The 26,944-nt window shown below is 50.4% G+C and overlaps 3 protein-coding genes and 1 long non-coding RNA gene across 9 annotated transcripts; 2 read left to right on the forward strand and 2 right to left on the reverse strand.

Annotated features, from left to right (window-relative positions):
- Window positions 1–381: 381 nt before the first annotated feature.
- On the reverse strand, window positions 382–5,804 carry TWNK (twinkle mtDNA helicase). Of its 2 annotated transcripts, XM_079137453.1 has the most exons (6): window positions 4,159–5,804; window positions 3,912–4,038; window positions 3,488–3,728; window positions 3,136–3,243; window positions 2,460–2,601; window positions 382–1,580 (listed from the first exon to the last, which is right to left on the reverse strand). In XM_079137453.1, the coding sequence occupies exons 1-6, from the start codon at window positions 5,152–5,154 to the stop codon at window positions 1,314–1,316; spliced, it is 1,881 nt and encodes a 626-aa protein (XP_078993579.1). In that variant the 5' UTR covers window positions 5,155–5,804; the 3' UTR covers window positions 382–1,313. The 2 variants fall into 2 exon arrangements, with proteins under 2 accessions (XP_078993579.1, XP_078993578.1); XM_079137452.1 differs by having other exon boundaries at window positions 3,912–5,802.
- Window positions 5,805–5,871: 67 nt separating this feature from the next.
- On the forward strand, window positions 5,872–6,688 carry MRPL43 (mitochondrial ribosomal protein L43). Its single transcript, XM_079137454.1, has 3 exons — window positions 5,872–6,057; window positions 6,161–6,267; window positions 6,372–6,688. Exons 1-3 carry the CDS (start codon window positions 5,927–5,929, stop codon window positions 6,611–6,613), a joined length of 480 nt encoding a protein of 159 aa, XP_078993580.1. The 5' UTR covers window positions 5,872–5,926; the 3' UTR covers window positions 6,614–6,688.
- Window positions 6,689–7,867: 1,179 nt separating this feature from the next.
- On the reverse strand, window positions 7,868–21,099 carry SEMA4G (semaphorin 4G). 4 transcript variants are annotated; one of them, XM_079137450.1, is made up of 16 exons: window positions 20,988–21,099; window positions 17,544–18,044; window positions 17,304–17,452; window positions 16,995–17,057; window positions 14,422–14,520; window positions 14,223–14,316; window positions 13,967–14,080; window positions 13,598–13,767; window positions 13,346–13,515; window positions 12,918–13,062; window positions 12,570–12,792; window positions 12,223–12,338; window positions 11,941–12,101; window positions 11,702–11,763; window positions 9,100–10,153; window positions 7,868–8,968 (listed from the first exon to the last, which is right to left on the reverse strand). In XM_079137450.1, exons 2-15 carry the CDS (start codon window positions 17,665–17,667, stop codon window positions 9,324–9,326), a joined length of 2,520 nt encoding a protein of 839 aa, XP_078993576.1. In that variant the 5' UTR covers window positions 17,668–18,044; window positions 20,988–21,099; the 3' UTR covers window positions 7,868–8,968; window positions 9,100–9,323. The 4 variants fall into 4 exon arrangements, with proteins under 4 accessions (XP_078993576.1, XP_078993574.1, XP_078993575.1 ...); XM_079137448.1 differs by having other exon boundaries at window positions 9,096–10,153; XM_079137449.1 differs by lacking the exon at window positions 20,988–21,099 and adding an exon at window positions 20,656–20,797 and having other exon boundaries at window positions 9,096–10,153.
- Window positions 19,062–22,201, forward strand: LOC306659731. Of its 2 annotated transcripts, none has more exons than XR_013763401.1 (2): window positions 19,062–20,535; window positions 20,676–22,201. It is a non-coding gene; the product is annotated as an uncharacterized lncRNA (long non-coding RNA). The 2 variants fall into 2 exon arrangements; XR_013763402.1 differs by having other exon boundaries at window positions 19,062–20,528.
- The last annotated feature ends 4,743 nt before the right edge of the window (window positions 22,202–26,944 follow it).

The raw sequence follows: 26,944 nt of genomic DNA on the forward strand, positions 1-26,944 counted from the left end.
GGATGGGGGAGGGGGTAGAGATTAGAATATGCTGAGTCTTGAGTCCATATTCAGAGATGAGTGGCTCACATCAGGAGGGAAGAGGGACAGCTGGTCAGATAGGGCCTGGGCATGTGGCCCACCAACCCACACCTCTGCCAAGAATCTCATAGAGATCCTTTGGGAAGTTAACACAGTACCCTCTCTCTCCTAGGCCAAGAAGAGGTATAAAGGGGAGGTGGATGTGAAGGCCCTTTAATGCCCCTGCTTCCTTGGGAGCCCACAGCTCAAAAGCTCTAAGTGGGGGAGGAGACCCATCCACTCCCAATTCAGAGAGCAAAGTCCAGTTACAGACTGGGGAGACACCTGGTGGACAAATAGGAAAAAGCACAGAAACAAAGGTAATGGAAAATAATTTTTTTCACGAAAACTGGAAAAGTCTCTATAAAAAGTCCTAACTCCAGCTGTCCGTCTAAAGTAACACATAATGGAAACGGTGTCCAGGTGGCAGGCACTCTGGGCTCATAGCTTCCTATCGCCGTTCCATGGCCAAGCAATCAAGCAGGAGGAAGCTCCCATCTCAATCTGAGGCACTGATATTACAGAGCTAAGTTCCTAGTATGGATTTTAGCAGGTGCCACCTCGTGCCTGGCTCTACAAAGCAGGGAACAGGAGGACTTGATACTCATCATGTCACCCTTTGGCTCCAAAAGCCTAAAGGATGCAGTTTCAGGAAGAAGTCTCTTATCCTACTCTATTTTCAGGGGGTTTGACCCCACTACCTTGAATTTGACTTGCTCATTCCCTCTCAGCTTTTCTCTACCTGGATCTCTCTCCCTAGATGCTCAAATGATCCACTACTTCTAGTTCTTAAGGCCCCGGCTCACATGCACTCTGCTGACCTTTCTAGACCATTTTCATCTATGCTAGCCTATTAGCACTCTATCACATTACTATTTTCTTTATAGTATTTTTACTAACTAAAACATTTTATTTGTTCATTGCTTGTCTTGTTTTTTCAACTAGAACACTGGTTCTGTGGAACCAGACCTTATTTTTCTTTTCAGTGCTATTCAGGACTGTGAGAAAAGCCCAGCACATAGTAGTTCTTGGAAATAGCAGCTAAATTGAATTTCCTCACTATGAAATCCTGCCCTAGGTTGAGAAGGGCCCACAGCTCAGGACTGCAGGACAGAGAAGTTGCAGCAGAAGGCCAAGAAAGCATCTATGGCCCAGCCTGTCCCATCAGGCTCATTTCAGTGACTGCTCTGCTTTGCCTTCACTTGAAGGCTTAGAGGTGGTCTGACTAATAGGGACTGGGGTCTTGGCCTGAGTTATGTCTCAGAGTTTTGGGGCATAGCCCCTTTTTTGCCAGAAGAGGGCTTTTTGGCCACTAGTCCATTGTCATCCTTGATCTTCTTGAGTCGGGCTTTGCTCTTTGGAGGGATGGAGAAGGTGAGAGAGTTCTTGTTGAACTCAAGTGGAAAGACACCCACATCTCCATCAAAGCGGTTCTTGGAAACCTGCAGATAGCGTTTCCCTGGCCCAGTTACCAGTTTCCTGTCCTGCAGGATCAGAACGTTGTCTGCTTCTTGGCTTGCCTAGGAGATAGGGGGCAGAAAGAAGAAGCTAGGAATAAGAAGACATATGAGTGAAACAGAAAGGAAGACTAAAGGTGCAGTGAGGAGTGACAAGAATTGGAAAAGGAAAAGTACTCCCCCATCACTAAAGCTCTTTGAATAAGTGATATGGGTACCACTTAAGTCTCCGAGTTCCCTCACCACAAGCTTGCTACTGTCTCAGACTTTGTCTGTTCTGCTCCCTTGACTTGCAATACCGCTCCTCCCCAGCGGGCCACCCTACTCAACCCAGCTTTTCATCAATAGGTCTTAATCTAAACAGCACATTTCAGAAAGAGCATTCTTGATCTCCTGAAAGAATATTCTCTTTCTCAGCCCCATGTCTATTCCATTATGGCACAGAGTTTGTACTCCTTACCCTGAATTTCCTGTGCCTAGCCCAGGCCTGGCATGTAATAGGCACCCAGTGTACCACTGGAAGCTTTAGGATTGGGTTGGTCCTAATGTTCAGAAGGCACTCCCATGTACTTGATTATCTAACACCTACTGTCTGCCAAACTACAGCCCAATGTTTGTTGACACTGCCTCTGGGAAGTCTCCCAGATGTTCAGGCTAACTCAGACCTCTCCTCTTTGTTCCCTAAGTACCTCATCACACTGAGCCATAATCACTATCTCACTGCTCCCCTCCTAGAGGATGTGAGCTCCAGAAGGGCAAAGAACCAACTATTACTAGCCTTTGTATTCCTGGTGCATGTATTCCTCATGTCATGGTCCTAGAGATATTGCCTCTTGCCTCTCCCACTAGAGTCAAGATGATCTAAGGCTGACTGAGACCTGTCTCTGGTCACATCTGTCCCCTGTACTCTCTAAAGCCTGAGCCCCTTTAAAGCACACTCACTTTGGCTGAGCCAAAAATGGATGCTGTCTGCAGTTCCTTGTCATCATCCTCCTTCCGGGGGTGAATGACCAGTGTCACATGGCAGTTATTGTCTGTTGCAAACTTCCGAAAGGCCCCAACGATGTAGTCTTGAGCTGCGATCCTGTTCCCACCCAACAAAACAAAGAGGTAACTGGACAGTCAGAAAGGCAAAAACATAGTCTTTTTTTTTTTTGGTAATGGGTATTGAACCCAGGCAGTATAAAGGGTATTGAATCCAGGCACTTACCACTGAGCCACATTCCCAGTCCTTCTTGTTTTTTATTTTGAGACAGGGTCTCACTAAGTGGCTTAGGGCCTTGCTAAGTTACTGAGACTGGCTTTGAATTTGTGATCTTCCTGCCTTAGCCTCCTGAGGCACTGGGATTATAGGCATGAGCCACTGTGCCCCGCTCCAGAACAGACACATGTATCTCCCCACAAAGCAATCCAACTTTACTCTCCACCTCCCTCTACCCAAGGACTCACAATCAGCTCCTCATCCATACTTCCTGCTGCCACACCCCCTACCTCTAAATAATACATACAGGGTGGTATGTACCTGTACACCTCTCAGAAAACAAGAGAGTACAGACTATGTACCTAGAGGCCAGCTGCCTCAGAAGACATGTGTTCAAGTTAGACAAGAAGACATCACCTGTCTGTAGACAGCTGCTCGTGACCCATCATGAACTGCAAGTTGTCAATGACCACATGACAAACGTCATAGACGTAGACTGCATGTTGCATTGTGTCTATTACAGACCTGGGAAGAAGAGGAGGCAATGAACTCAAGAGTCAATCACAAACAGCTCCAGACAACCCAGGCAGAAGAGCCAGCATCCTGAAATTCTGCAGGCAATCTCTTCTTCCCTCCCATTCTTTGAAAACCCCAAACCTGTCTAAGGAGACCTGGAAGGAGCTCCCACTGGAGTTGGAAAGGGAACCAAAGGTGCAAAGTGCTGGGATTTGTCTGGAAAAGCAAAGTGGCTGGAGTCTGAGGATCTCACCTGATGCTCTGCTGCCCGTGGAAAGTCATGAAATAGAGGGGCAGGTCCTCAAAGCGGTCAGCCCACTCTTCATATTTGTCCAGTTGTTCTTCCAGCCGCCCCACAGCAAACTGGGTCAGCATGACCCGGGCTAGTCTCACATTGCTGATCTCAAAGCTACCCCATAGTGTGTTCACCCCCTGGGTACACAAATCCAGGGCATACTCACTGATGAATGTGGTCTTTCCACTGCCTGTTGGCCCTGTAGGGGGGATGAACACAGTCCTGGGTGAGAAGAAAAGTCCAACCCTTGAATCAAAACACTGGTCAGAGCTACAAAGCTGGGAGGGGAAGCCTCCTTAATATTTCAGTGGCCTGAACCTACATACTTTTGTCACCTGATTTTCTGTCCCTTTAACCAAAGCAGGATTTCCCAGAGGGTCACCTGTGAAGACTGTTAGCTCGCCTTTCCGGTGCCCCTTCAGGAGACGATTGAGGTCTGGAAAGCGGCTCCAGCGGACACCAGCTGCTTGCTCCACATTTGACAGTTCTCCTAGCACCTCTTCTCGAAGCTGCCGGAAGGACACAATAGATTTGTGCCAGGCAGGCAGAGCAGTACGAAGAATACGAGAAAGATTTAAGCCTTGGTTCATGGCCTCAAGGGGACGGGGCTGTTGTTCTCCAGGACGCACCAAAGAGCATCGCTTGGGGTTCAGTTTTCGGGCAAACAACTTGGCAGCTTCCCAGGACCGAAGGTCATCCCCTAGCCAAAACACAATCCGTCGGAACTGTTCAAGGTAAGGGAGTAAGGCAGGGGGTAAGCAGACAGTTCCTCGGGGGAGGGCAAGGGTGGGCAGCCCTGTAGACTGGTTCAAGGCCAGGCTGTCCAGCTCACGACTGGTCAGGACCACCTCAACATCTCGACGGCTGATCAGTGGTAATCCAAACAGGTTGTGGTAGGCACCAGGCCGGGGAATTGTGGTCTCCATGTAGTGTACTCCGTCTCCCTGGCCTTCAGCCCCTAGTAGCTTCAGGCCTCGTAATCCTAAATCCCGAGGGGAAAACCAAGGGAAGACCAGGCTTCGAGCAGGTCGCAGATATCGAACACTGAAACGCCTGAGTGTGTCATCTGTCACTTTGGTAAGGCCAAACATCACACGAGCCAACTGGGCTTCCTCTGGGTCAGGCAACTCCCAGAGAGGTATTGCTCTGTCCCAGATCCTCCGGACCTCCTCCATGTCTTTAGCTTCTGGGGCCTCAGTAAGCAGGGCCCCCTCTCTGGCCCCATCCCCTCGTCCCTCCACACTGGCCTGGAAGTCTTCCCAGCTCCCCTCTGCTAAGCTGGTCATGCAGAGAAAGCGGCCTGTGGTCTTGTCAATGAAGAGACTGAAGGAAGTGGCAGCACCAGTCTGATTCTTGAGGTCTGAGGACCCCACAAAAGGGCTTGGTGCTCGAAGGCAACTGTAGCCATCTTGGAAAGGGATTCCATGTGCCCGCAAATACTGCCGAATTTCAGTTGTAGTTAGAGGCAACACTGGTACCTCCAACGCTGGAAGAGCTTCCTTCCTATACCTGCGACGAGAAGAGCCTGGGACCAAGCTTCTGGGCAGACCCCTCCGACCCATCCACTCTCCACGCATGGGCAGCAAGATCCGCAGGGGGTATGCTCCCCGTAGGAGGACCCACATTCTTAGTGGAGTAGGAAGTCACCACTTGAAAAGCCTTAAATGCCTGGTTTGGGTGCCTTCATTAGGTCAAACCCTAGGGAGCACTCCACAGAGTTCACTTTAGCTGGCTTGTCTCCCCTAAAACTTGTCATAAACATCCACCTGAATCTTCCTCAGCCTTTTTACATTGCTACTTCACATCTCTGCCCGTCCACGTGACCCTTTCACATCGGTGTCCCTCTATAAAGCCTCCCTTATCTCAAGGATCCTTTACAGTTTCTCTCACTCCTGTGACCCTCTACACAGTCCTTGTCGCTAGTATCTGTATCATTTTCTCACCTCTACCACCCTTCCACATACTCTTCTCGTAGTGCTCATCTCTACAGTCACAGTCTTCTGCATTCTTTTTGTGGTCCCTCTATTTTAGGACTCCAGTGGAGACCCTCTTCGCCGCTCCTTCCCCTTCACTGGGACCCTCCACACGGCTAGGACGCTACTCTACGACTCCTGCCAGTCTGAACCCAGAAGAAGGCGCCCCTCTCCTCTCTCCCTGTGTCTTCTCCCCATGTCCTTCCTCCGCTGTTTCTAGGAGGTCCACGGCTCGGGTCCCTGCTCGAGCGTCACCACCCTGATCGTTCCACTTCTGCCCACAATGTGAGTCGTTTGCACGCGCCACTCGCGGTAACCTCGGAAGCAAAACTCTGGAGCTCGAACGTCTCCGGAACCGGAAGCTCGTCCTCCGTCCCGCCCCCTCCCCCCAGCTCCTGGGCTCCACTGCCCCCAAGCTGTAGCTATGACTGCGCGCGGGACTCCGAGTCGCTTCCTGACCAGTGTCCTCCACAACGGGCTGGGTCGCTACGTACAGCAGCTACAGCGTCTCAGCTTCAGCCTCAGCCGCGACGCGCAGTCGTCCCGCGGCGCCCGGTGAGTGCGGGAAAGCGCACGGAGGTGGGGGGAAGGAGTAACGATTCCCCGCAGACGTCGCCCCGGGTCAGGGGTCACCGTGCTCACTCTTCCCGGGTCTCAGGGAGTTCGTGGAACGCGAGGTGACCGACTTCGCCCGACGGAACCCCGGGGTCGTCATATATGTGAACTCGCGGCGGTGCTGCGTGCCCAGAGTAGTGGCAGAATACCGTGAGTGGCGCCGGGTTGGGGCTGGGTGGTGGGATCCGGGCTCGGCTCTCTAGCCTCCCCATGCCAGACCCCTGACCTGTCTACTTCTATTTCCACCCTGCCAGTTAACGGAGCTGTGCGAGAGGAAAGCATCCACTGCAAATCGGTCGAAGAGATCACGATTCTGGTGCAGAAGCTGGCAGACCAGTCGGGCTTGGACGTGATTCGCATCCGCAAGCCCTTCCACACCGACAATCCTAGCATCCAGGGCCAGTGGCACCCCTTCACCAACAAACCGACAACCTTCCTGGGACTGCGACCCCGGGAACTCCAGGATCCTGTCCCAGCACAGGTGCAAACACAGTGAAGAGTTGCCCCACCAACTCCAACCCTAGACTTGAGACTGTTGCCCCAATAAAAGTGGTTCTTCCTCTTTTTTCCACATTATTAGGGATCAGTGACCTTGTGATTCTAAATTAGACGCTAAAAATCTAATCCAGTTGGCATCCCTGAGACCTGAGATGATAGAGCTTCCAAGTATTATACAGGGTCTTTGTTTTCTGAAATCCAAATTGATTATGGTAATCTCAAACCCTATAAAGGGTTTCACAGCTGGCTTTTGAAGAATCCCTGATGTCCTATTGCCACAACCTTTAATCTAGAGAGCTCCTCTCCACTGAGGCTGGATTTTGGGCAAGGCACTGTCTATCTGTGTTTCTGTGTACAGATTAGAAAACTGAGGTCATTAAACTTACCAAACATCACACTTGAGTTCTTACTTCAAAATATGTGCATTTTTAAATCATAAACTGGAGATTTCATTATCCTAAAACCAGAAGCAGAACATATAGCCCTGTCATTAGGATCAAAGGCAATGTGATTAATCTAGGCCTGACTCCTGGAGGGAGTTCCTGGTAACAAGATTTCCCTTGTCCCAGTTGCATCCCCACCCTCAAGACCCCGATTTGTGCAGCTATGAATCCACATCTTCTGCTGGACCAGTGGGTGGGAGGTACTGGAAAACTGCTTAGAAGAACAGGAAGACTGATAAATAAGGAACATCTCCTAAGCTTAGTTTTAAAAAGGCAGGGAAGCTGGGTGTGGTGATGCATGCCTGTAATCCAGTGGCTGGGGAGGCTGAGACAGGAGGATCAGAAGTTCGAGGCCAGCCTCAGGACTTAGTGAGGCCCTAAGCAACTTAGTTAGACACCATCTCAAAAATAAAAAGCTGGGAATGAGCTCAGTAGTAAAGTGTCTCTGGGTTCAATCCCCAAAACCCCAAACAAACAAGAAGACATGGCACACAGGCATGGCGACACGTACAGGAAGTAAACATCAGGAAACCTTTGTGTGAATTTTTGAACTGTTGTAATTTTCTCGTTTGTTATGACCTTATCACCACAATTAATGAATAATGTGAGCCTTAATAAAAGGGCCTGTGTGCCCCCCCAGCGTAGCCTGGATGGAAGCTGAGGATCCCAGTTTTCCTCAGCAAATAGTTGAATGGGGAGCAAAGCCAAGCCTGAATGCAAAAGTCACCATAGCACTTTCTCTATAGGCTCAGTCTGTACCCTGATGATTAGGGTGAGCTAATTTAGACCAACCAGACTACTCAGAGATGTGGGGAAAGAGGATATTTATTAACCAACATTGGGGGAGGAGCTGAGCCCAGGCTCCCCACTCTCACATGCCTATTCCACCCACCGGGGGATGAGTGGGGGCATTCCTAAAGAACTGCAGCCGTTCTCACAATAAATACATTCATTGTGGGGTGGGGCAGTGGGAGAGGTTGGGTGAAGGGCAGTAAAAACCCGTGGGATTCCACGTTCTCAGCTACAAAAATAACAGTCATCCTCACCCAATGGGAATGGGGGAGCTCAGTCAGGATTGATTGTCCCATATGGGCCTGAAGACTTCAGAGGCCCCTGGACTCTGAAAGTGCCCCGGTGAGGTAGGACAGGGGTGGGAGCCAAGCATCCAAACTCCCAGCCTCTGCCCTTTGCATAGTTCCAAGAACGGGCTTTGTGTGCCAGGTGAGACATCAGTCCTCTTCTCCCCCTGCTGTGGCCTAAGGGGAGCAAATGCTTGGTCCCCAAAAGGGAGGCTGGCTCATTGAGTGCAGTGTTGGTCACTCGTCCCAGGGAAGGGTCTGCAAAGACAGCTAAATGGGAGGGGGATCTCCCTTTGAAATGTCCACGGACCAAACCTGCCAGACACAGGTCCAAGGCAGCAAGGGGAGGCTCAGAGGTGCATGTGGATGGAAATGTAAGCATGTGTGTGGTGGCTGTTACCACATATGCACAGGGAAAGAGCTCTGTTGCTCTTCCTTGTGACTAAGGGGCGTGGGGAGCTGACTCACAAGGGCTGTACAGGAAGGCAGAAGAGGGGAATGATGCAGTCTTACCTCCCAGGCTGGCCTGATCCCAAGCTCTTGCCAAAGGGGTCAACATATGGGGCTGGGGCTGGGACTGCAGCAGACAACTAGATAGGGATGTGACATTTGGGAGGGTACCCAAATCCAGAAGGGATGAAAACCAAGAATGCAGCAGGAGAGGGTGGGGTGGGACACTGCAGCCCAGCTGATGAACATTCTTCCATGTGCACATGTGAATGTATGCAGGGCTCAGGTGGCTAGCAGAGGTCTTATTTGGCTTCAGGATGATCCAGAACACAGGGCGGTGCAGAGGGTGGTGACATTGAGGCCATCTGGATCTGCAGAGCCCTACCTGGGAGAAAGGAAAGGTTGAGCAGATAATGAAAGAGGAGAATGGAGTCCTCCTCCCAAGCATTTAGGTTAAGAAACAGGAACTGTGTCTGGATCAGCAGAGCACCTGGTCCCCAGGGAGCACCTACCTCTGAGGAGCACCGGTGGGCCTGGGCTGCTCATACATAGGTCTTGGAGACTGAGAAAGGGGCTTTGGCTGGGCCTGACTGGCCAGCCCTATAGAGACATCAAAAAGTTGGGAGAAGGGCATGGAGTGGGGGGTGTGAAGGAGGGTGGCTATGTTGGGAAGGTGGCAGCCCAGCCTGGGGTACACAGGCTGGCTTGAAAGAGAATTTGTTAGGGGAGGCTGGGCTCAGACAGAGCTCTCATCTAGCTGCTCTACGAGCTGCGTGTGCTTCCTCTTCTCCAGGATGCGGCTGAGTTCCTCAGCGAAGGAGCAGGGCCCTGCTGGTACTCCATTGTTGCTCTGCCTCAGGAGCACATAGCTGTTGCCATTCATCCTCCGCAGCCGGCTGGGTAGTGCCACCAGCCCATTGGTCAGCTCAGCCGGTGGTGGTGGAGGTGGTGGGGGCGGTGGGGCTGGGGCACCCTCCCCAGGGATGATCTGGAGGCAGCTGCCCTCCAGTCCCCCAGGCTCCTCCCCATCATCACCCTCATCTTCCTCTCCAGGACACTGGCCTGAGACTGTCTGCAGTTGCACAGCAGAGCCCCCTACCCGGCCAGCCCGACCCAGTGAGTATTTCCGTCTTTGTCCTCGTCTGCCTCCCCGCAGACAAGCTACATAGAGGAGGGAGGAGGCCAGGATGAGGCAGAGGCCACCAAGTGCAGCAATGGCTAGCACATAGAGCAGCCTCACGTCAGGTGCCAGCTGTGCCCCAGGCGTGGCAGGGGCTTGTGGAGCTGGGGCAGGAGTGGCGGGCCGGACTGTGAGGCTGTAGGAAGCCAGCAGGGTACGGAGGCCATTCTCCTCAGCATAGCAGCCATAGTTGCCACTGTGCTCAGGCTGTGTGTCTGTCACTAGCAGCCCATCCACGCCCACACGGTAGCCATCCTGCCCATCGTTTAGGCCTTTGCTCCCATTGAGTAGCCACAAAGCCCGGGCCAGGTTGGATGGCTGGTCACAAGGCAGAAGGACATCATCACCCCGGAGCACAGAACGGGTCTTCAGTGGTAGTGGTGGCCCTGGGAAGTGGGGTTGAAAAGTCATTACCTACCTATCCCAGGAGGGCATTGGAAATGGCAAGCCAAAGTGCTCACTGCTGAGACCCTGGTACTAAGCATAGAGTCTAGAATCAGTGACAGCTTACCAATTCCGTGTGCTCACACTCCCACACAAGGTTCCCATGGCCCTTCCCAGGATGCATGTGGCTCCTGGGCCCGTTTCCCTTCTCTTCTGCTCCCATGCTCTCCTGTGATTTCAGTCTGTGCCATCTGCTGGTGACTCCTAATCTCTACTTCCAGCACAGACCTCTCTCCTGAGTGCCAGACTTGACTATCTACTATATTGGGCATCTCCACGTGAAGTCTCTTGGGCACCTAACTAAGGCCAAAGCCTCACTTCCAAACTAAACCACTTGCTTTGAATTGCTATTATGGTGAATGGTGGCACCAGCTGCTCAGTTTCCCTTGCCTGTCTTTCCTCCCCACCTTTGTATGTATCCAGCTTTCATCAGAATCTCTCTCAGAACTGTTCACGTCTCTCTTTCCACGACTGCCAAGCCACTCAGCTCCCTATCGAACCCATTCTCTAAGAAGTAGTTGGGTGATCCTTTAGAAACACAAATCTGATTCGTGCCACTCCCCTAGCCTATAACTCTTCAGAAGTGTCCTGTCACTTTTCAGATAAAGACCCAAATCCTCAGCATGTTGTTACTGGCCCACCTCTCCAGCGTCTTCGGATGCTCTAACATGCAGAGCTCCTTCTGCCTGCTGTTCCCTCTGCTTAGGTGTCATTGCCCTACCCCAGGACCTCCACCTACCTGGTTAAGTTGTGGGAGACAGCCCAGCACAATGGTCGAAAGTACAAATTGAGTCAAATGCTAAGGGTTAGGTTTAAATTCTGACCCTGTGGTTTAATAGCTGAGTAACTTTGATCAGTTTACTCATATTCCTTGTGCCTGAAGGGTTGTCCCTGAAGGGGATAACAATGGCACCTCTCTCATAGGGTGCTGTGAGAATAAATGTACATAATGACAGGTGTTTAGATCAGTGCCTGGCACACAGTAAATACTCGTACACGTTAGCTATGATTATTAACATTTGTTCTTCCTTGACATGTCACCTGATCTTCCTTGGGGAAATATCCACTACCCTTCTGAACCTTGTCATAGTTATGATCATTAATAATTGTAATTGGTTGTTGGTGTGATCATTTGAGTGCTTGCCCCCCACCACCACTTGGCTGTAAGCTCCAGAAGAGAAAAGACACTTGACACTTTTTTTTATCCATTGCTGGAGATCCATCACAGGATCTCATATGTGCAGACAAGTGCTCTATTATTGAGTTACGTCCCTCGCCTGACACTTTATTTACACCTTGAACCTGTTTCCTCGTTTATAATTTGTTTGGGCTGTTGAGCTCTTATTCTGTGCCAGGCTGTGTGCTGGGTACTCCTCACTGAAGGCACAGATGCAGCCACTCACATACAAACACGCCCATACAATGATAGTAAATGGCAAAGAGAACAGGCTCTGCAACCAGACCCATACACATCCAAGAGTGTCACCTACCTGTATCCCTGCTGCCCTCACAGCCTCTGTTTCCTCTCTCTATGTCCTGTATCAGTGCTGTCCTGGGGACAAAGGATCAGGGTTCATGAACAAGGGGAACTGGGCTTTAGTTTCCCCAGCAAATGGGCTGATAGGGCTATGAACCAATGACTAGCTCCCACATCCCCTGTGACTGGCAGGCCTTCCTCCTCCACTTGGGCCTCATGTGACCCTCCCTGCCCCACCAGCTACTCTGGAACCTGTTGGCTGTGGTGGTGGCTGCCATGCAGGCATGGGTGCTGGGGTCCCAGCCACAGTAGGGGTCCCGTGCTAGAATGCAGTCATAGCAGGAATGGTAGCGGAAGCAGCTGGACAGTGGTAGCTGGATGACTCCACTTGGGGCCCCCACGTAGAGGCTGTGCTGGAAGCCAGAGAGGACACCTGGTTGGCAACACCCCCACTCCCATTTACAGAAATACACACAGCCTCCCCACTCCCCCTGTTTCAGCAAGGACATATTGAGAGTCAGAAATCAGGGGTACCTGCATTGGAGAGATGACTAGATTCTCCACAGACTGGGGCTCCCTGAACACTTGTGTCTCTTCGATAATGTGCATCCCAGAGCCCAGGACAACAGCCTTATGGATCCAGCCATCAGCTGCCATGGAAAGGGAAGAAAGTCAAACCCAAACAATGTGATCTTCCCTCTGCAGCCCACAGGAGGCCTGATGGAAATAGCTCAGGAATTATGAGGTGAGGAACAAGGATTCAGCAGTAGCAATGGCCCCTTAGGATACTGGGAGCTCCAGGATAGTCTTGGCAGGAATGTTTGGGTTTAGAAACATTAGTGATCAAAGCTAACAGGGATCAGGGATTTGGGTAGAAGCACCTGTGCCCAGAAAGAGCAGGTCATAGATGACTCCAGAAGGTGTGGTGACAGGTGTTCCTGTGAGGTGTGTATAGCGCACATTTCGTTTGAGCAGCAGGGGCCGTCCACGTGTGGGTACCACAGGACGAGCCATCAGTGGGTGCAACTTCACGAAGTCCAGGACCAGGGAAGGCAAATCTTGGGATGAGTTGTAGCCTTGGCTGCGCAATGAATCTGTGATGCACTGGGGTGGGGGGATGGGGGTGGTGAACCTCAGGACTCTTACCATCTGCTTCCCATAAGGCCAGACCTTCCTACCCCTCCCAGGGCTCTGTCTACTCGGCACTGGTCCTATGCCTGAATGCTCACCGAACCAGGCCGGGGTTCAGGCACCCCACCCTCATAGCGACCCCAGCGCCGGACACCATCCTGGTATTCCATGTAGGGCCCTGCGAAGACAGCCTGCACCTCGGCCAGGTCATAGCGGCAGATGGCTGAGGCCTCCAGGGTCTTCCTAGGAACGGACATAGGGGAATAGACTGAGTCACACTAGAGGAGCCTTCTCCCAACCCACGTTTAGCCTGGAGCCACTGTTTCCTTGTCTAGACCTGACTGTAGACCTTTAAGGCCTGTTCCACGGGTCAGTGGGCTGCTGTGGCCTCTGGCCCTAGGCTAGCTTGATGCCTGATGTTCTCATTTTGCAGCCAGTCTTCCGCACAGTGGACCTCATCCTCACTGACCTCCGCTCCAGCCCGCGTTGTTCCCAGTCCTTGCCTCCCCACTGGCCCTGCACTTACCACTGTGTGGTCAGTGTGAAAGTGGCATAGAAGTGTGTGCGGGCTGAGGTATCAGCATCCAGGCTGCAGACCCCACGCAGTGTCTCATACTGTGGAATGTGGCATATGAGACGAGCCTTGAGGAAGGATGTCCACTTCTTCTGCAGGATCTTCTTCCCTCCCAGATCTCCCTGGGGAGGTAGGGCAAAGAGGTCAGGGAGCAGGGTCAGAGGTCCAGCCTCTATCCTACGCCCTGACTTCAGCCATATCTACCTTGCACACACGGGCCACACGAGCCACACGGTGGCTGCTGCGGCTCTGAGTGAAGCTGCTGGAGCCTTCCTCGGCGGCACGCTCCGTGAAGAAGTAGTAAACCTTGTCATCGTCACCCACTGCACTGGCCTTGCTCTCCCGTACGAGCACAGAGAACACAAACTCAGCATCTGTGGGTTGAACAGTTAGGTGTCTTCTGAGACAGGTTGGGGACTTCTGCCCCTGCCCCATCCCTCCCTTGACACCACACAGAAGTGGAATGAATAGGCTCACCTGGGGACCTGGGGATGGGATGATCAGCTGCCCAAGGGAGTAAAAATGAAGAAATAGACCCCTACCCCCCTTCATCCTGCGCCTCATCCTCCTAACCATTGAGCCAGTGCATTGGCGCCTCCTCAGTTCTCAGAGAATGTGGGTGGCGGCTCCGGCGGATGTCAGGAATGCTCCGGAATTCATACCGTGTGGCTGTGTAGAGGCCTCCATCTGAGGCAGGGACATGCCAGGCATGAGACATGTCATATACAACAGGGCACATGACACATGCAGGTGGCAAGTCCTGTTGACGAGACTCACTAAGTGCCATCCTTGTGAATGAGGGGCTCAGTGGGGAGGAACAGCTGCTCACCAATGATGAGGCCTGTGAAGCCACGGGCTGGGTCGTAAGGACACTTCTCCTTCCCCTCCTCGAAGCTGGTTGGTAGAGTGAAGGCCTCGGCATCCTGGGGAATGAGGTGCCAACAGTCAGTCACAGAGCAGGCGGGGGCTGCAGCCCATGGTCAGAACAGTCTGAGGTTGCAGTCACGGCTGGGGGCAGGCATACTCACAATGGCTGCACAGAGGGGCTGGAAGGCATGAGTCCCACATGCATAAAGGTGGGTGGCATTGAGCCGCTGTAGGAACCGGACATGGTTGTAACACTCAGTCTGTGGGACGAGGTAGGGGAGAGGTGTGAGTCCCCTGCCTAGTTAGAGGCCTCCTCTCTTAATCTAGTTTTAGAGTCTGTCTCTTGCCCCTACTCACAGGACAAACAGCTCTTTCTAAGATGCTCATGGGCTTTCTCATTGCCCAGAACACAAAATATCCCCTGGCACTCGCTGTGACACAGCCCTTGGATTACCTGACACCACAGCTTCTCCTGTATCTCCTGCAGCTCCCTCCAACCCCAGTTCAGGAGGTTCCAGGGCTCCTAGCACCCTGAGATGCTTCTCTCCCGCTGAACTCCTTCTCAGCAATGTCCCCAGTTTAGGAGCTTCCACACCCTGTCTCCTTCTCTCCAGCTGCTGTCCCTTAGACACATTAAACTCACCTTGTCAGGAAACAAACTCATCTCCTTAACCTACATCTTCCCTCCTAAACCTGCTCATCCAGTCTTCCCCACCTCCTTCACTGTTCTCAGTCTCGAAGCCAGGAGTCAGGAGTCATCTTCTCACTCCCTTGCCCCCGCATTCAGTCCCTCTTCATGATTCATTTTTTGTCCTAAATTGCTCTTGAACTTGGTCCACTTTACCTTCATCACCACTGCCCAATTCAAATCACTACCATCATTTCTTCCTTGGACAACATCAGCAGCCCTTCAGCAGACTACCCTCTGCCACTCTTTATCAAAACTGCGCAGTGGATAAGGAATACTTGCATGTTGTACGAAATTTGAAAAGGTACAAGGGGATGTGTTATAAACAGCCTCCCATTTACCCCTGTCTCCCAGGTAGCCCATGACTGGGGATTGCTACTACCACTGTCTGGATTCTAGAGATATTCCACCAATCAACACGTTCTTGCTCCTCTCCAACCCAATTCCCAAAGTACATTTAACAAATGTAAACCAGATCACGTCACCACAGTGGCTCACCAGTGTCCTGAACAAGGAGTCCCACAAGCCCCTGGCCCTGCATCACTGGGCCCTGCCCCTTGCCCCTTTCTCTGCCTCTCTCACTCTATGCTGGCCACACTCGTCTTCTCTGTCTTTCAAATGCCCTACGATACCACTCTCTTCACTTCTTTGTCTTGTTAATGATTCTTCCTCCTGTCTGTTGCCCAGGGTTTGAGTCTGCCCAGGCCTTTCTATCTCCTCCACTCCCTCCCCTGCTGCAGCCTCTGGCATCCATCCCTTCTCTGTTCGCCTATTCGCCTACCAGCCCTCTTTCCTTTGACCCATAGGATACCCCAGCCTCACCACTGCTTTTCCTGCCTCTAAATTCAGCCTGTTTTAATCTTTCAGGTGCCTGGGCCAGATAAACATTCCTATAGTGATCTTTCCCTAAGATGTTCACATTTTAAAAGCAACCCCCTCTGCCCCAGGAACACACACTGCTTTCAGTTCTGGGGAGGAATTCTGTGGTCAAATAAGTTTGGAAACCACAGGTAAAACCTATCTTAGAACCTTAAAGTTATGCTTTGTGGAATTGAGCATGCAGCACTTTCCAAACAAACTTGATCATTAAACCCCTCTTTTGAAAATTAATCTCCCTCAGAACATGTGAGAAATATTCTCTGAAGTCTTCCCACCTAGAGTGTTATATGGGAACCACTGCCTCAGTGTCACCTTGGAGCTTATCAGAACTACTGAATCCTAGGCCCTTCCCAGACTTACTGATTTAGCATCTGCATTTGTAATATACCCAGGTGATTTCACATGTAAAGTCTGAGAGCCCTGAGGTAAGGTATCAAATTGTGAGGGTGCCCATTGTCACAAAATAAAATCCAAAGCCTCTGCTGGGCATTATGGCCTTCCATGACCTGGGTTCCACCTATCTCACTAACCCTGTTATCTACCCACACTGCACCAAGAGGCTGCCTTTTATAGAATCTCCTGGAGGTGCCTCTTTAAATGTAGCTGTCCCAATATCACCCCAGAATCAAGAATCTCCAGGCCAGTGAACCTTTGGAGTGTGTATTTTTATAAAAGCTTTCCAGATAGATTCTGTTACATAGTTAGATAAAGGTCCCTGTGGATACCATGTTCTTCAGCCAGAAAGGGCTGACATTTCCACAGTGCCCCTCCATGGAATAGTGGGTACTAGAGCTAGTCCCCCACCAAAACCTCATTTCTGTCACCTGTAAAATGGATGACAATACTACTACATAGAGTTATTTTAGAACTTGAGGAAGATAATAGCTTATGTGAGCACTTACTAAAGATTACTTATTCTTGTTATCATGATTATAATTTGGGAGTCCAGAGGGGATTAAGATGCCATGACAGGATAAGCTAATAGGCCATCAGATATTTGGATTAGAAGGACTGTGCCCAAGACCTGCCACTGCAGCTGCACTTGTATTTTTGTGGTTGTGCAGTTGACTGGGGAGTTTGTAACACCTCATCTGTGTCCCTGTCAACCCCGGCATCCCCAGTTGAGGAGGAAGAAAGGAGCTGGGGACAGGGCAGACCACCACATACCTGGTTGTTTTTCCCTTTTTGATGACATTTGCTTTGCATCTCTGGGGAGGCCTCCCACCGGATCTAGCAGGGGTAAAGGGAATGGATAGATGCATTGACAATACCCATTACCCAGAGGGTTTAAGGGAGCTGGCAAAATTGGGATGGGTGAATTCCAGGAGGAACACTGGATGCAAGGGAGACCTGGGCTGGGAAGGGCAGTGCTGTCCAGGGGGCTATGGAAATCTGGCAGAGTTCCAGGAAGCTGAGGTCCCTGGGAGCAGGATAAGGCTGTAGTCACTGAGGGTGGTCCAAGTTTCAGGGGCTGACCTCTTTGTGAGCCCCATCTCCTATGTCATGGGCACTGAGAGAGAACAGGGCGCCTCGAGCTCCCACCAGCAGCCTTGCAGAGGCCTCCTCCAACAGCAATGTTGAATAGTTCTGAGCTTGGCCCTTGAAGTGCCGGGTCCCGGAGAGCTCTGGGGAGAGCAGAAGCAGTGAGCCCAGTTTGGGGGCTGCCTCCTGCTCCCAGCCTTGGCTGCTGTGGCCTTTGAAGGTTGAGGGTCTAACCTTCATAGGAAATGGTCATCCGTGGGGTGGCATCTAGTTCTCGGGAAGGTCGCCGCAGGGAGGGTCCAGGGACAGCTGTTGCTGTGAGGAGGCTCAGGAGGAGGGACCAAAGCCTCCCCCACATCTTCCTGGGGAGGCCCAGACCAACAAGACCCCCAAGGGGAGCCAGGGCCAGAGCCACAGGAAGCGATGGGAAACACAGTCACAGGGATCAAAGTCTAGGAAGGTCACGTGGAAGGTCAGGGGTCATGAGGCCATGGGGTCAAGAAGTCATGGGGCCAGGGAGGATCCTGGAATGGAGGGGACATGGAGCCACAGGGTTGTGTGGCCATGGAATCACAGCTACGAGGTCAGAGGGAAGGATGGATCACATGCCTTTCTGCATCAAATGCAAACTTCATGGTAATCGGAAGTTGTGGAGTCATAGAGAGTTCGTAGGTTACTGATGGGTCACCTTGCCCCTGATAGCAGGGCTAGTCCTGGTTCTTTGAGGTCCGTTTTCTGAAGGAGGGGGAAAAAAAACCAAAACAGGATAAAAATCTCTGATCTGTGGGTGCGTGGAAAATGGATGGCATTACCCAGATTTCAGGGGACACCAAAGGGTGGAGGCCCAGCATCCATAGAACTCCCAGGCCAGAATCAACTCACAGTTATTCTGTCCACTCTGTTCTGATGCAGGAGGCTAGCATGGGAACTTGCCCTCTTTACATGATCCTGGACTCCCTTCAACTCAAACCCCACGTAATACCCCTCCTCTGGCCAGGTCAGAAGCTCTGCTAGAGAATGAAGCTCTCGTTCTCAAGAGAGAATGCTCCTTCTCCAACAATGGGTAGCTGCTGCCCCTGCTGCTGCGGGGGTGCCTTATGCAAGAAGGCCTGAGCAGGGATGTTTAATGGGCCTTTGTTAATTTTGTCCTGTTTTCCCTTTGTTTTTTCTTTTCCTTGGCCTGAGAGCTCCCTCTGGAATTTCTCTTTAATTAGACACTTCTCCTCAGCATTCTTCTCTGAGGGGGTGCGCATCTCTGCCCTGCCTATACGAGTCCATACTGCACCCTCTGGCTAGGCATCCACACATGTCCCTACCTGCTAGCAGGCACTCACAGGCACGAGGGGGTAGGAGCGAGGTGTGAATATATGGGTCTCCCTAGCTGCACAGGTGTAACATCTGTGCAGGAGACTATAGTGTGCAAGGTGAGTTAATGGAGACATAAGCAATGTGGAGAAGGTGGGCGATGGGATCCCTGAGTTCTTAGCCATCTCCCCTAGAACATCTTGGAGATTATTCCCATACCTGGATCCTCCCTCAAGCCAACAATCCGGATTGGGGGACAGGCTTCCTCTGACCCCTTTTACAGGCCTCCTGATTTCTGAGGAGGCTGCTTCAGCTTCCTGGGCTGGGCTTGGTGTGGAGGTGGCCCAACTCACCTCATCTCATCAGACACCCAGAAGCAGGGTCAGAAGGTGCCACTGGCTTCTCCTCTCTCTCTTCCAGGTCAAATATTAACTATCTGGCCTTGAAGAGAAGGGAGGAATCAAGAGCTGGCCAGGGATAACAGGAATTTGGAGGGTTTATTCAAGGGTTAAAGGTCAGCACTGCCATGGGAGGGGGAGAGTGGAATATGAGAGGGAGAAAAGAGGGTCCCTGGACCACAGAAAGAGCACTAGTTCCTGGTTTGGGGGCTGGGGCAGCAGGAGGCTTCAGGCAAGCTGCTCATGCCCCACCCCTCACTGTGGAGGCACACCTGTTTACCTTTGGGGCCTCCTATTTGCTTAGCACAGAAGCGGGGAGCCCTATGGCCAGGAGGGATCAGTCCCTAGGATTGGGCAGAAGGAACACACCCCAGGTTAGAGGAACCACTCAGAGTGTGGCACGCGGCACATTTATGTAGGTTTATCCTGAATAAAATGGGCCCGGAGGAAGGTGATGTACATGCACAGGTGTGCATACACATTTACAGGGAGGGCTGTGAGCACATGCATTCACAGGAAAGTCATTCACACGCTCACACTCACAGGGAGGTTTGTGCACACTTATGTTCACATGGAGGGCCATGGCCATGTGTAGTGATATATTTCACATGTAAAGTTGTATTCATATGCCCATCCACTCAGCAGGTCACACAGCCTGAGAGATGGATGATCAGGGTTCTAAACCTACATATGCAGGCTTATATAAAGGACTGCATACCTATTCAACAGGAGGGTCCTGTATCCATGCACACAGGTGTGTAGGGACATGCACACAAACCCATTGATAGTGAGTCAGGCATAGTAATGTTCACGGGAGGGCCAGCCACATGTTGTGTTCACAGAATTCTTGAACAACACATGCAAACAGGGGTTTGATTCTCACTGTAGGCTTGGTGGCTACCAGTTTCTACTGGGGTAGGGTGCAGAGCAGAACTGTATCTTTCTTCCCCAAAGTCCCAATTCTAAGGTCAGATTCTAAGTGTGTGTGTTGTATTTCTGTGCGGGGATGGCGGGTGTAGGGGTAATGAGGGGGTAATGAGGCTTCTGACCTGGAATGAGTGCATAGGTCAAGGCTACTCTGCAAGGGAGGGAGGGAGAAACTAACCCAGGCAGGAGGAGATCCTTAGTTTTATCGGAGACGGAATAAAATACATAACTTAGCAGTCCTCTACCCCCATGCGTACTGCAATTCTAGATATGGGGAATTAAGGATACCAGTAAGTGGGAGCTCTTAGCCCCCACTTAACCTGTTGGGAAGGAGGACGGGCGGGGCTAAATGAACTAGGCGGAGCATACCATACCCCTCCCCCAGTGGCTAAGCGGGTTCAAGGTCTCCAGTTAACACCCCACACTTCGCCCTGAGTTCTACAGTTCGGATTGCCTGTCCCCTTAACTCTGATCACCGTCTCACTATTAGATACTAAGGTGGAGGAAACTGGGGAAAGCCCCCCCCCCCCAACAGGATCAATGGAGGATCAGCCGGCTTTCGACCTTCATCCCAGATGTCCACCTGCCTGTAGGCGGTATCTCCCTCTGCCTAGTAGGATGGCGGTCTCTCCTGGCTCGAGGGAGTCCCTCCCTTGCCACCCCCTCCCTCCACCATCCTGGACAGTCCGCGGTTCTCTCCTTTCGTCAGATCTAACCTCAGTCTCTATTGCTGCAGCTCGAGGACAAGCTCTCCTTCGATCGCGCCGGACGCCGAGAGACGTGACCCAGATCCAGGGGAACACCGTTCGCCACGCGGGTCCCCGCCCCGCTCCAGTCCCAGACTCCGCGGCGGCAGTCTGCGCCCCGCGCGACCCGAGGCCAGGCCCGTGCCCCTCTAAAGCCTTTATGCAGGACTGGGGGTCTTGGCAGTGAGAAAGGCCTGGCCCAGCTCGTAGGGTGGAATGGACGTGGAGAAGGCTTTGCCCGGCCCCCGACCCCCGGCCTGGGCCCGGCCCCGCGGGCTGCCCGCACTCTCCGCCTTCCTCACCTTTGCGCTGGGATCCGGGGCCATAGAGATAGCGACGCGCGGCTCCGCGGCCCCACAGCACCAGCTGCGGGAGGAAGGGGCCGCGGCCAGAGGCGGGGCGGGGGTGGAGGCGGAGCCGGGGGTGGGGCGGGGGACTGGAGGCGGGCCCACGGGCGGGGTGCGGGGAAGGGCGCTGCTCTCTTCCTTCGCGCCCCCAACCCTAGCACAATAGAGAAGACTTGAGCGTAAAGCTCACACAGCCCTTGGGCACCTGGCGTCCCCTCTCTTCTAGGCCATGCGGCCTGGGCACCGCCCCCTGGTGGGGGCCTCACTGACCGGTTCTCCCTCCACAGGTTTGGCACCCGCCCACCCATTCCCTCTAACCCTCGGACCCCTCCCACTTGCCTACTGCTGGTGACCAGCAAATTTTGTCCTTTGAGGTTTTCCCTCTCCGAGGGCCCTCTGGCCTGTTTCTAACCTCGACTTCACTTCTTGCGTTCTCTCCTACCCCGGCCCGTGTCCCTGCTCTCAGCCTAGGGTACTATGGGGTGAGTGTGGGGTGGGGGTTGATGCTACAGTAGGTGGGGATCAGGCGTCTGGGCAGCTCTGAACACAAGGATCTCAATTTCCAGCTCAAAGGCCTCCCGCTGCCTAACTTCAGCTTGAGGTCTGAGTGGGTGAAGGGGATGAAGAGACAGCTTGACCTGAAGTGCACCCAGAAAAGTGCCCTTTTCTGAATAAACCACAACCTTTTTTGAGGGGGTGGGTACCAGGGATTGAACTCCGGGGCACTTAACCACTGAGCCACATTCCCAGTACTAGGGCCTAGCTAAATTGCTAAGTCTGGCTTTGAATTTGGGATCTTCCTGCCTCAGCCTCCTGAGTCGCGGGGATTACAGGCATGCAAAGCCACAATCTTTGGCACAGGTTTGCTCACCAAATCCTAGCTCCAACTCAGGTTCACCTCAGGGACCGGGTCACTCAGACACCTGCCTTCCCCTCTAGCTTCTCTTGAACATTATTCTTATTCCAAAACTTGCAGTGCATGTTTCCAAGCAATCAAATATTCTTTTCTTGCCAGGTTTAATCCCTTTCCAGCACCAATTCAGAAAACCCCCCAGAATCAATTCCCCAACTCCTTTAACTAGGATGTTTTTCCTGCAACCGCAGGCCCTGCCTCCTTCCTATGGTCCTTCCTATGGTCTCAATAAAACCTGAGCTCTGGTCATGACCCAGACCAATCCCCTCCCCTACTAAATTTGTGACAACATTGGTGTGGGCCCTAGAGAAGGACCAAGTAAAGGGCCACTGGAACTGACTCTTGCATGTGTCCAAGAGTTTGAACAGAATCATGGTGACATTTAGCTGAAGGGGCTCTGAGAAAGACACTTTATCCTTCTTTCTGGATTCCTCAAAGCTCAGAGTTTGGTACTTAATTCTATAAAATCTCATAGTTTGGAGTGCAGTGTGACTGCAGACGGCTAAACAGCAGGACTCATATCACACTTCCACCCCCACCTCTAAACTTGTCTACCAGCACTATGAAAACAGGATATGTGTGTGTGGCGGGTTGAGGGAGTGGCTTAGAGAAACACTCATATTAAAAAATACACACTTTACTGAGTGCCCAGTTTAATTTTTTTTTTTTTTTTTTTTCCTGGTTGTATTGAGGATTGAACCCAGGGGTCTCTCTACCACTGAGCTGTAACCCCAGACATTTTTATTGTTTATTTTAAGATGGTCTCACAAAATTGCAGAGACTGACTTATAATTTGCAATGCTCCTACCTCAGCCTCTGGGGTAGCTGGGGTTACAGGTTATGCATCACTGCACTGGGCTCATTTCTTTTGTTGTGTCTCATCCTGAGGAATTAGTAGTCCCATTTTATAGAGGGGAAACAGGCTCTAAGAGGTTAAGGAACTTACCTTGGAATTCATTGTTTATAGAAAGTTCTCAAACAAACTGGAAAAGTCTGAGAAAGGGGATGCAGAGGAAGCCTGAGAATTATTACTAGCAAAGGCAGAAGTGTACAAATTTATGCACAGACTTGTTTTGGGAGAATAGGGAGAAGGGGCATGCGAGAGGCCAGTGAGTTTGATGTGATCAAACAGAAAGCTATTTAGAGGGAAATAGAAGGGAAAAGTCAGATTGTAGCTTGGAAAAGACCACAGAACATCCTGAAAGAGCTGATGGGGCAGGTGAGGAAGACAGTAAAGACATGGTTAAGATTAATCTGTAGTCCTTATGTTAATGGGTTGGAGGGAACAATGGGGTGGGAGAAGAAGACTGCCAGCCACAAAGTACCTGACAGGAGAGAAAGTAAACTCAGGGGCCAAGGAGATTGGTGGCATGAATCCCAAGTTCTCATAGAGTCAGTGCTAACTTCACATACCTCAGGAGTGACAAACACTCCAAGGTGGTAGGTTCTGAGTCTCAGCTTCACTGAAGTAATCTATCCTCTTCTCAGGTGTTCCTAGTGGCAGACTCAAAACTTTACACTTTTTTTTTTTTTTTTTTTTGGCACGCCACTGGGGATTAAACTGCGTGGCGTTTTACCACTTAACTTGCCTCAAACTTGAGATCCTCCTGCCTCAGGCGCTCAGCTAGCTGAAATTATAGGCATGTACCACTGTGACTAAGTTAAGACTTTTTTGGCGGGTTGGGATGGGGTGGTGGTGGTGCCTGTGGTGGTGGTGGCACTGGAGATTGAACCTAGGAGTGCTCCATCATTGAGCTATACCCCAGCCCTATTTATTTAAAAAATTTGGAGACAGGGTCTCATTATGTTGTCAACGCGGGCTTCAAATTTATTATCCCTTCTCAGCCTGCATAGTTGCTAGAATCATAGGCCTGTGCCACCACATCTGGCTAACCTCCCACATTTCTAAATGAACAAAATGTATGATTTTAGTATCTTACTTTCAGTATGGCACTTGTTAAACTGTTACTGGGCAGTTACTTCAGTTATTTCTGTTGTTGTTGGTACTAGGGATTGATCCCAGGGGCACTTCACCACTGAGCTACATTCCCAGTCCTTTTTTTACTTTTTGAGACAGCCTCCCAAGTTGCTGGGATTGCAGGTGTGTGTGACCATGTATGGCTACTGTGTCAGTACACTTGATAATATGGATTCAGACTACAATCCATTTCTTTTTTTCCATTTAAAACTGTGAACCTAATTAAAATGTCAGATGTTAAGGCAGCTAATGGTACTTTCTATAGGAAGCATCTTTGACATGATTCCTCCCACGCAAATCAAGGTGATAAAATATGAGGGAAATACTGACAGTAGAAAAATATTTGAAAACAAATATTCAAGAAATTAATCCTAACCCAGCATTAACTTTGTGCCAGGTTATTCCTTGAGCAGGCTATTACTCATCCTTGAAATCACTACCCTTGCTACTTGATAGGGTGGCTGTGGGAAGATTCCATTTTGAAACCTTGGAGTACTTCACACATATACAAATATAAATCTTGTTTTTGCTAGGCCACTTTTTTCTGCTGTAAGAAAGTGGATGATAAGAGTGTTCTTTGTCTTCACCAAAGATTCTCAGTCATCTACACACCAGGGCTGGTTAGGTTCCAGGGTCCGCGCAGAGCGGTTACTCACTGTAGCAGGGATCCTAGGTGAGGGGGTGGGTATGAACTCCTGAAACTTTGAGGACAGGCTCCCTGAGGCAGAGAACTCTGGCCTAATCAGGTTGTCTTACTTCCTGTTCACTGTGGCAGCATTTCTATTCCTGCTTTGCCATCTCCATCTCTGGTTTGCCTAGCACTTTCCCTTTAGGTGGTGTGATCTTTCTGGCCACATACAGAGCTGAGGTGTTTCAGCAGACACGGTCACCAGTATAAAAATATTGTAGTCTCACTGTTCCACAGAAGCCTGTTTTGCCTGCTAAGTTTTCCTCCAACCAGTCTTCTTGGAGTCAGACCCAAAGTTGGGTCTTCCGGTTTGCCCTCTCTTGACTCCAGCCTAGGGAATGGTTAGCAAGGAAAAGGGATTATCAGGACACATCCATGAATACTGGAAAACCACCACCCCACCACCTCTTTCTCCGCCATTTGGCATAAGGAAAAAAATAAAAGAAACTTTATTTTTTGGTATTGAGAACTGAACTTGGGGGTGCTTTGAGCTACATCTTCAGTACTTAAAAAAACTTATCTTTTTGAGAAAGGGTCTTGCTAAATTGCCCATGCAGGCCCCAAAATTGTGATCCTCCTGTTTCAGCCTCCTGAGTAGCAAGGATTACAAGTATGCAAATGGCACATGGCTTATTAAATTTTACCAGCAGAGACAGGGCTAGACAGAGCAGCATCTGGAGACCCCTGAGGTTAAAGGAACAGAGCACACAACTATACTTTCTGGGGATAAAATTTGATCAGACATCAGCACACCCCAGAGTACCTGCGTAGAAGCAATTTTAATTGTCATCAGAAGAGTCTCAAGTTAATGCAAAATTGTAAGAATAGCTAGCAATGACTGAGTTCCTGCCACATGCCAGGCACTGTACTGAGTACTTTTCATGCAATAGCTCATTTAATCCTTACAAACCCTGAGGCAGATACCATTGTTGTTCCTTTTAACAGATGGAGAAACAGGAACTTGCCCAATATCAAATGGCTAGAGTGGTGAGACTGGAATCTAAGGCCAGACCTAGGGGCAAGGTCAAAGCCCTTCTCTTATGTTGTACAAGGCTGTGCTGCCTGCCCAATTTAAGTACTGCAGCAGTGTTTCTGCTTCTGCCTGGTTGTCAACCCCCATTCCTCCACCCCACTGTCAAGAGAAAAAGGTGGCATCCTCCAACTCATCTATGGGAAGGGATAATGAAATACTAGTATGGTTCTGGAATTGAAGACTCCAACAACAATGTCTAGGCCTTCTGAGTTTGTAATAGCTTCTTCTGTAAGGAAGTATAAACTTGTGTCTCCCCATAGTTGGCATACCCAGAGTCTTATCTGCCTGGTTGGCCAAAGGTGATCCTGAGCCCTGTCTCTGCACCGTAGGGTGTCCCCCTTTTTGGTCCTGCACTCTAGAACATTGCAACTAGGTCAAGGTAATTTTTTTCCAGCCCTCTTTGCCCAATTGATTAAAGTATTTTAACGTGGTATCAGCAGGCAAGATCCTGAGAGCTGTTTGTATTGTTCATCACCAAGTCCTTACTGACTCCTAAAAAGGGTGTCTAACATGTAGGTACTAAAAAGTTGTTAAATGAACATGGCAAATGAGGTAAAAATGAACTGAATTCCTGACTATAAAGTATACAGCGAATTATTAACTGGTTACATAAAAGTGAACTATGTACAGCTATAGCTTTTATGTTTTACAGAAACAGAAGCTATGGAGCTAAAAAACTGGAGAAACCAAAGAGAAAGAAAGGAATAAGTCAGTTTAAAAACTGAGCAAGGGAATCAACAGGGAATTCCAGATACCAACCCCAAACAAATGTTGCCAAACACATGTTCAAACTGAGAAAAAGCAGTTTTAATAACACACACATACATTCATAGGACTTTAAACAAGATGTAGTATAAAATTTTAAGAGGAAAAAAAAAAAAAAGAAGAGGGAAATCTGCATTTACTGTCTAGGAACTGGTGGACTCACTGACTGACACGACTCTTAGGAAAACAAATGCACAGATAATGAGGTGCACCAACACTGCTGATGAGTGAGAAATAACCACCAAGATCATGCTTAACTTCTCTACATGGCCAGCCATCTGTACCTACACTTGCCCCCTCACAGACAAACCAGGATAGTCAATTCCTAATTCTCCAACTCAGTCACTTGTTAATGGGTCACTTCCCAAATTCTTATTATTTCTTTAATTTAAAAATTATTCTTGGTTTAAAGACTCCACACATTATTACTGGCCAGTCCCCACCAACTATATCTGTTTTGATTAAAAAAAAAAAAAAAAAAAAAAAAAAAAAAAAAGCAAATGCTTCAACTAAGTCTGGATGATAACATGCCATT

Source organism: Sciurus vulgaris (assembly GCF_902686455.1).
Source record: "Sciurus vulgaris genome assembly, chromosome: 4".
Lineage (NCBI taxonomy): Eukaryota > Metazoa > Chordata > Mammalia > Rodentia > Sciuridae > Sciurus > Sciurus vulgaris.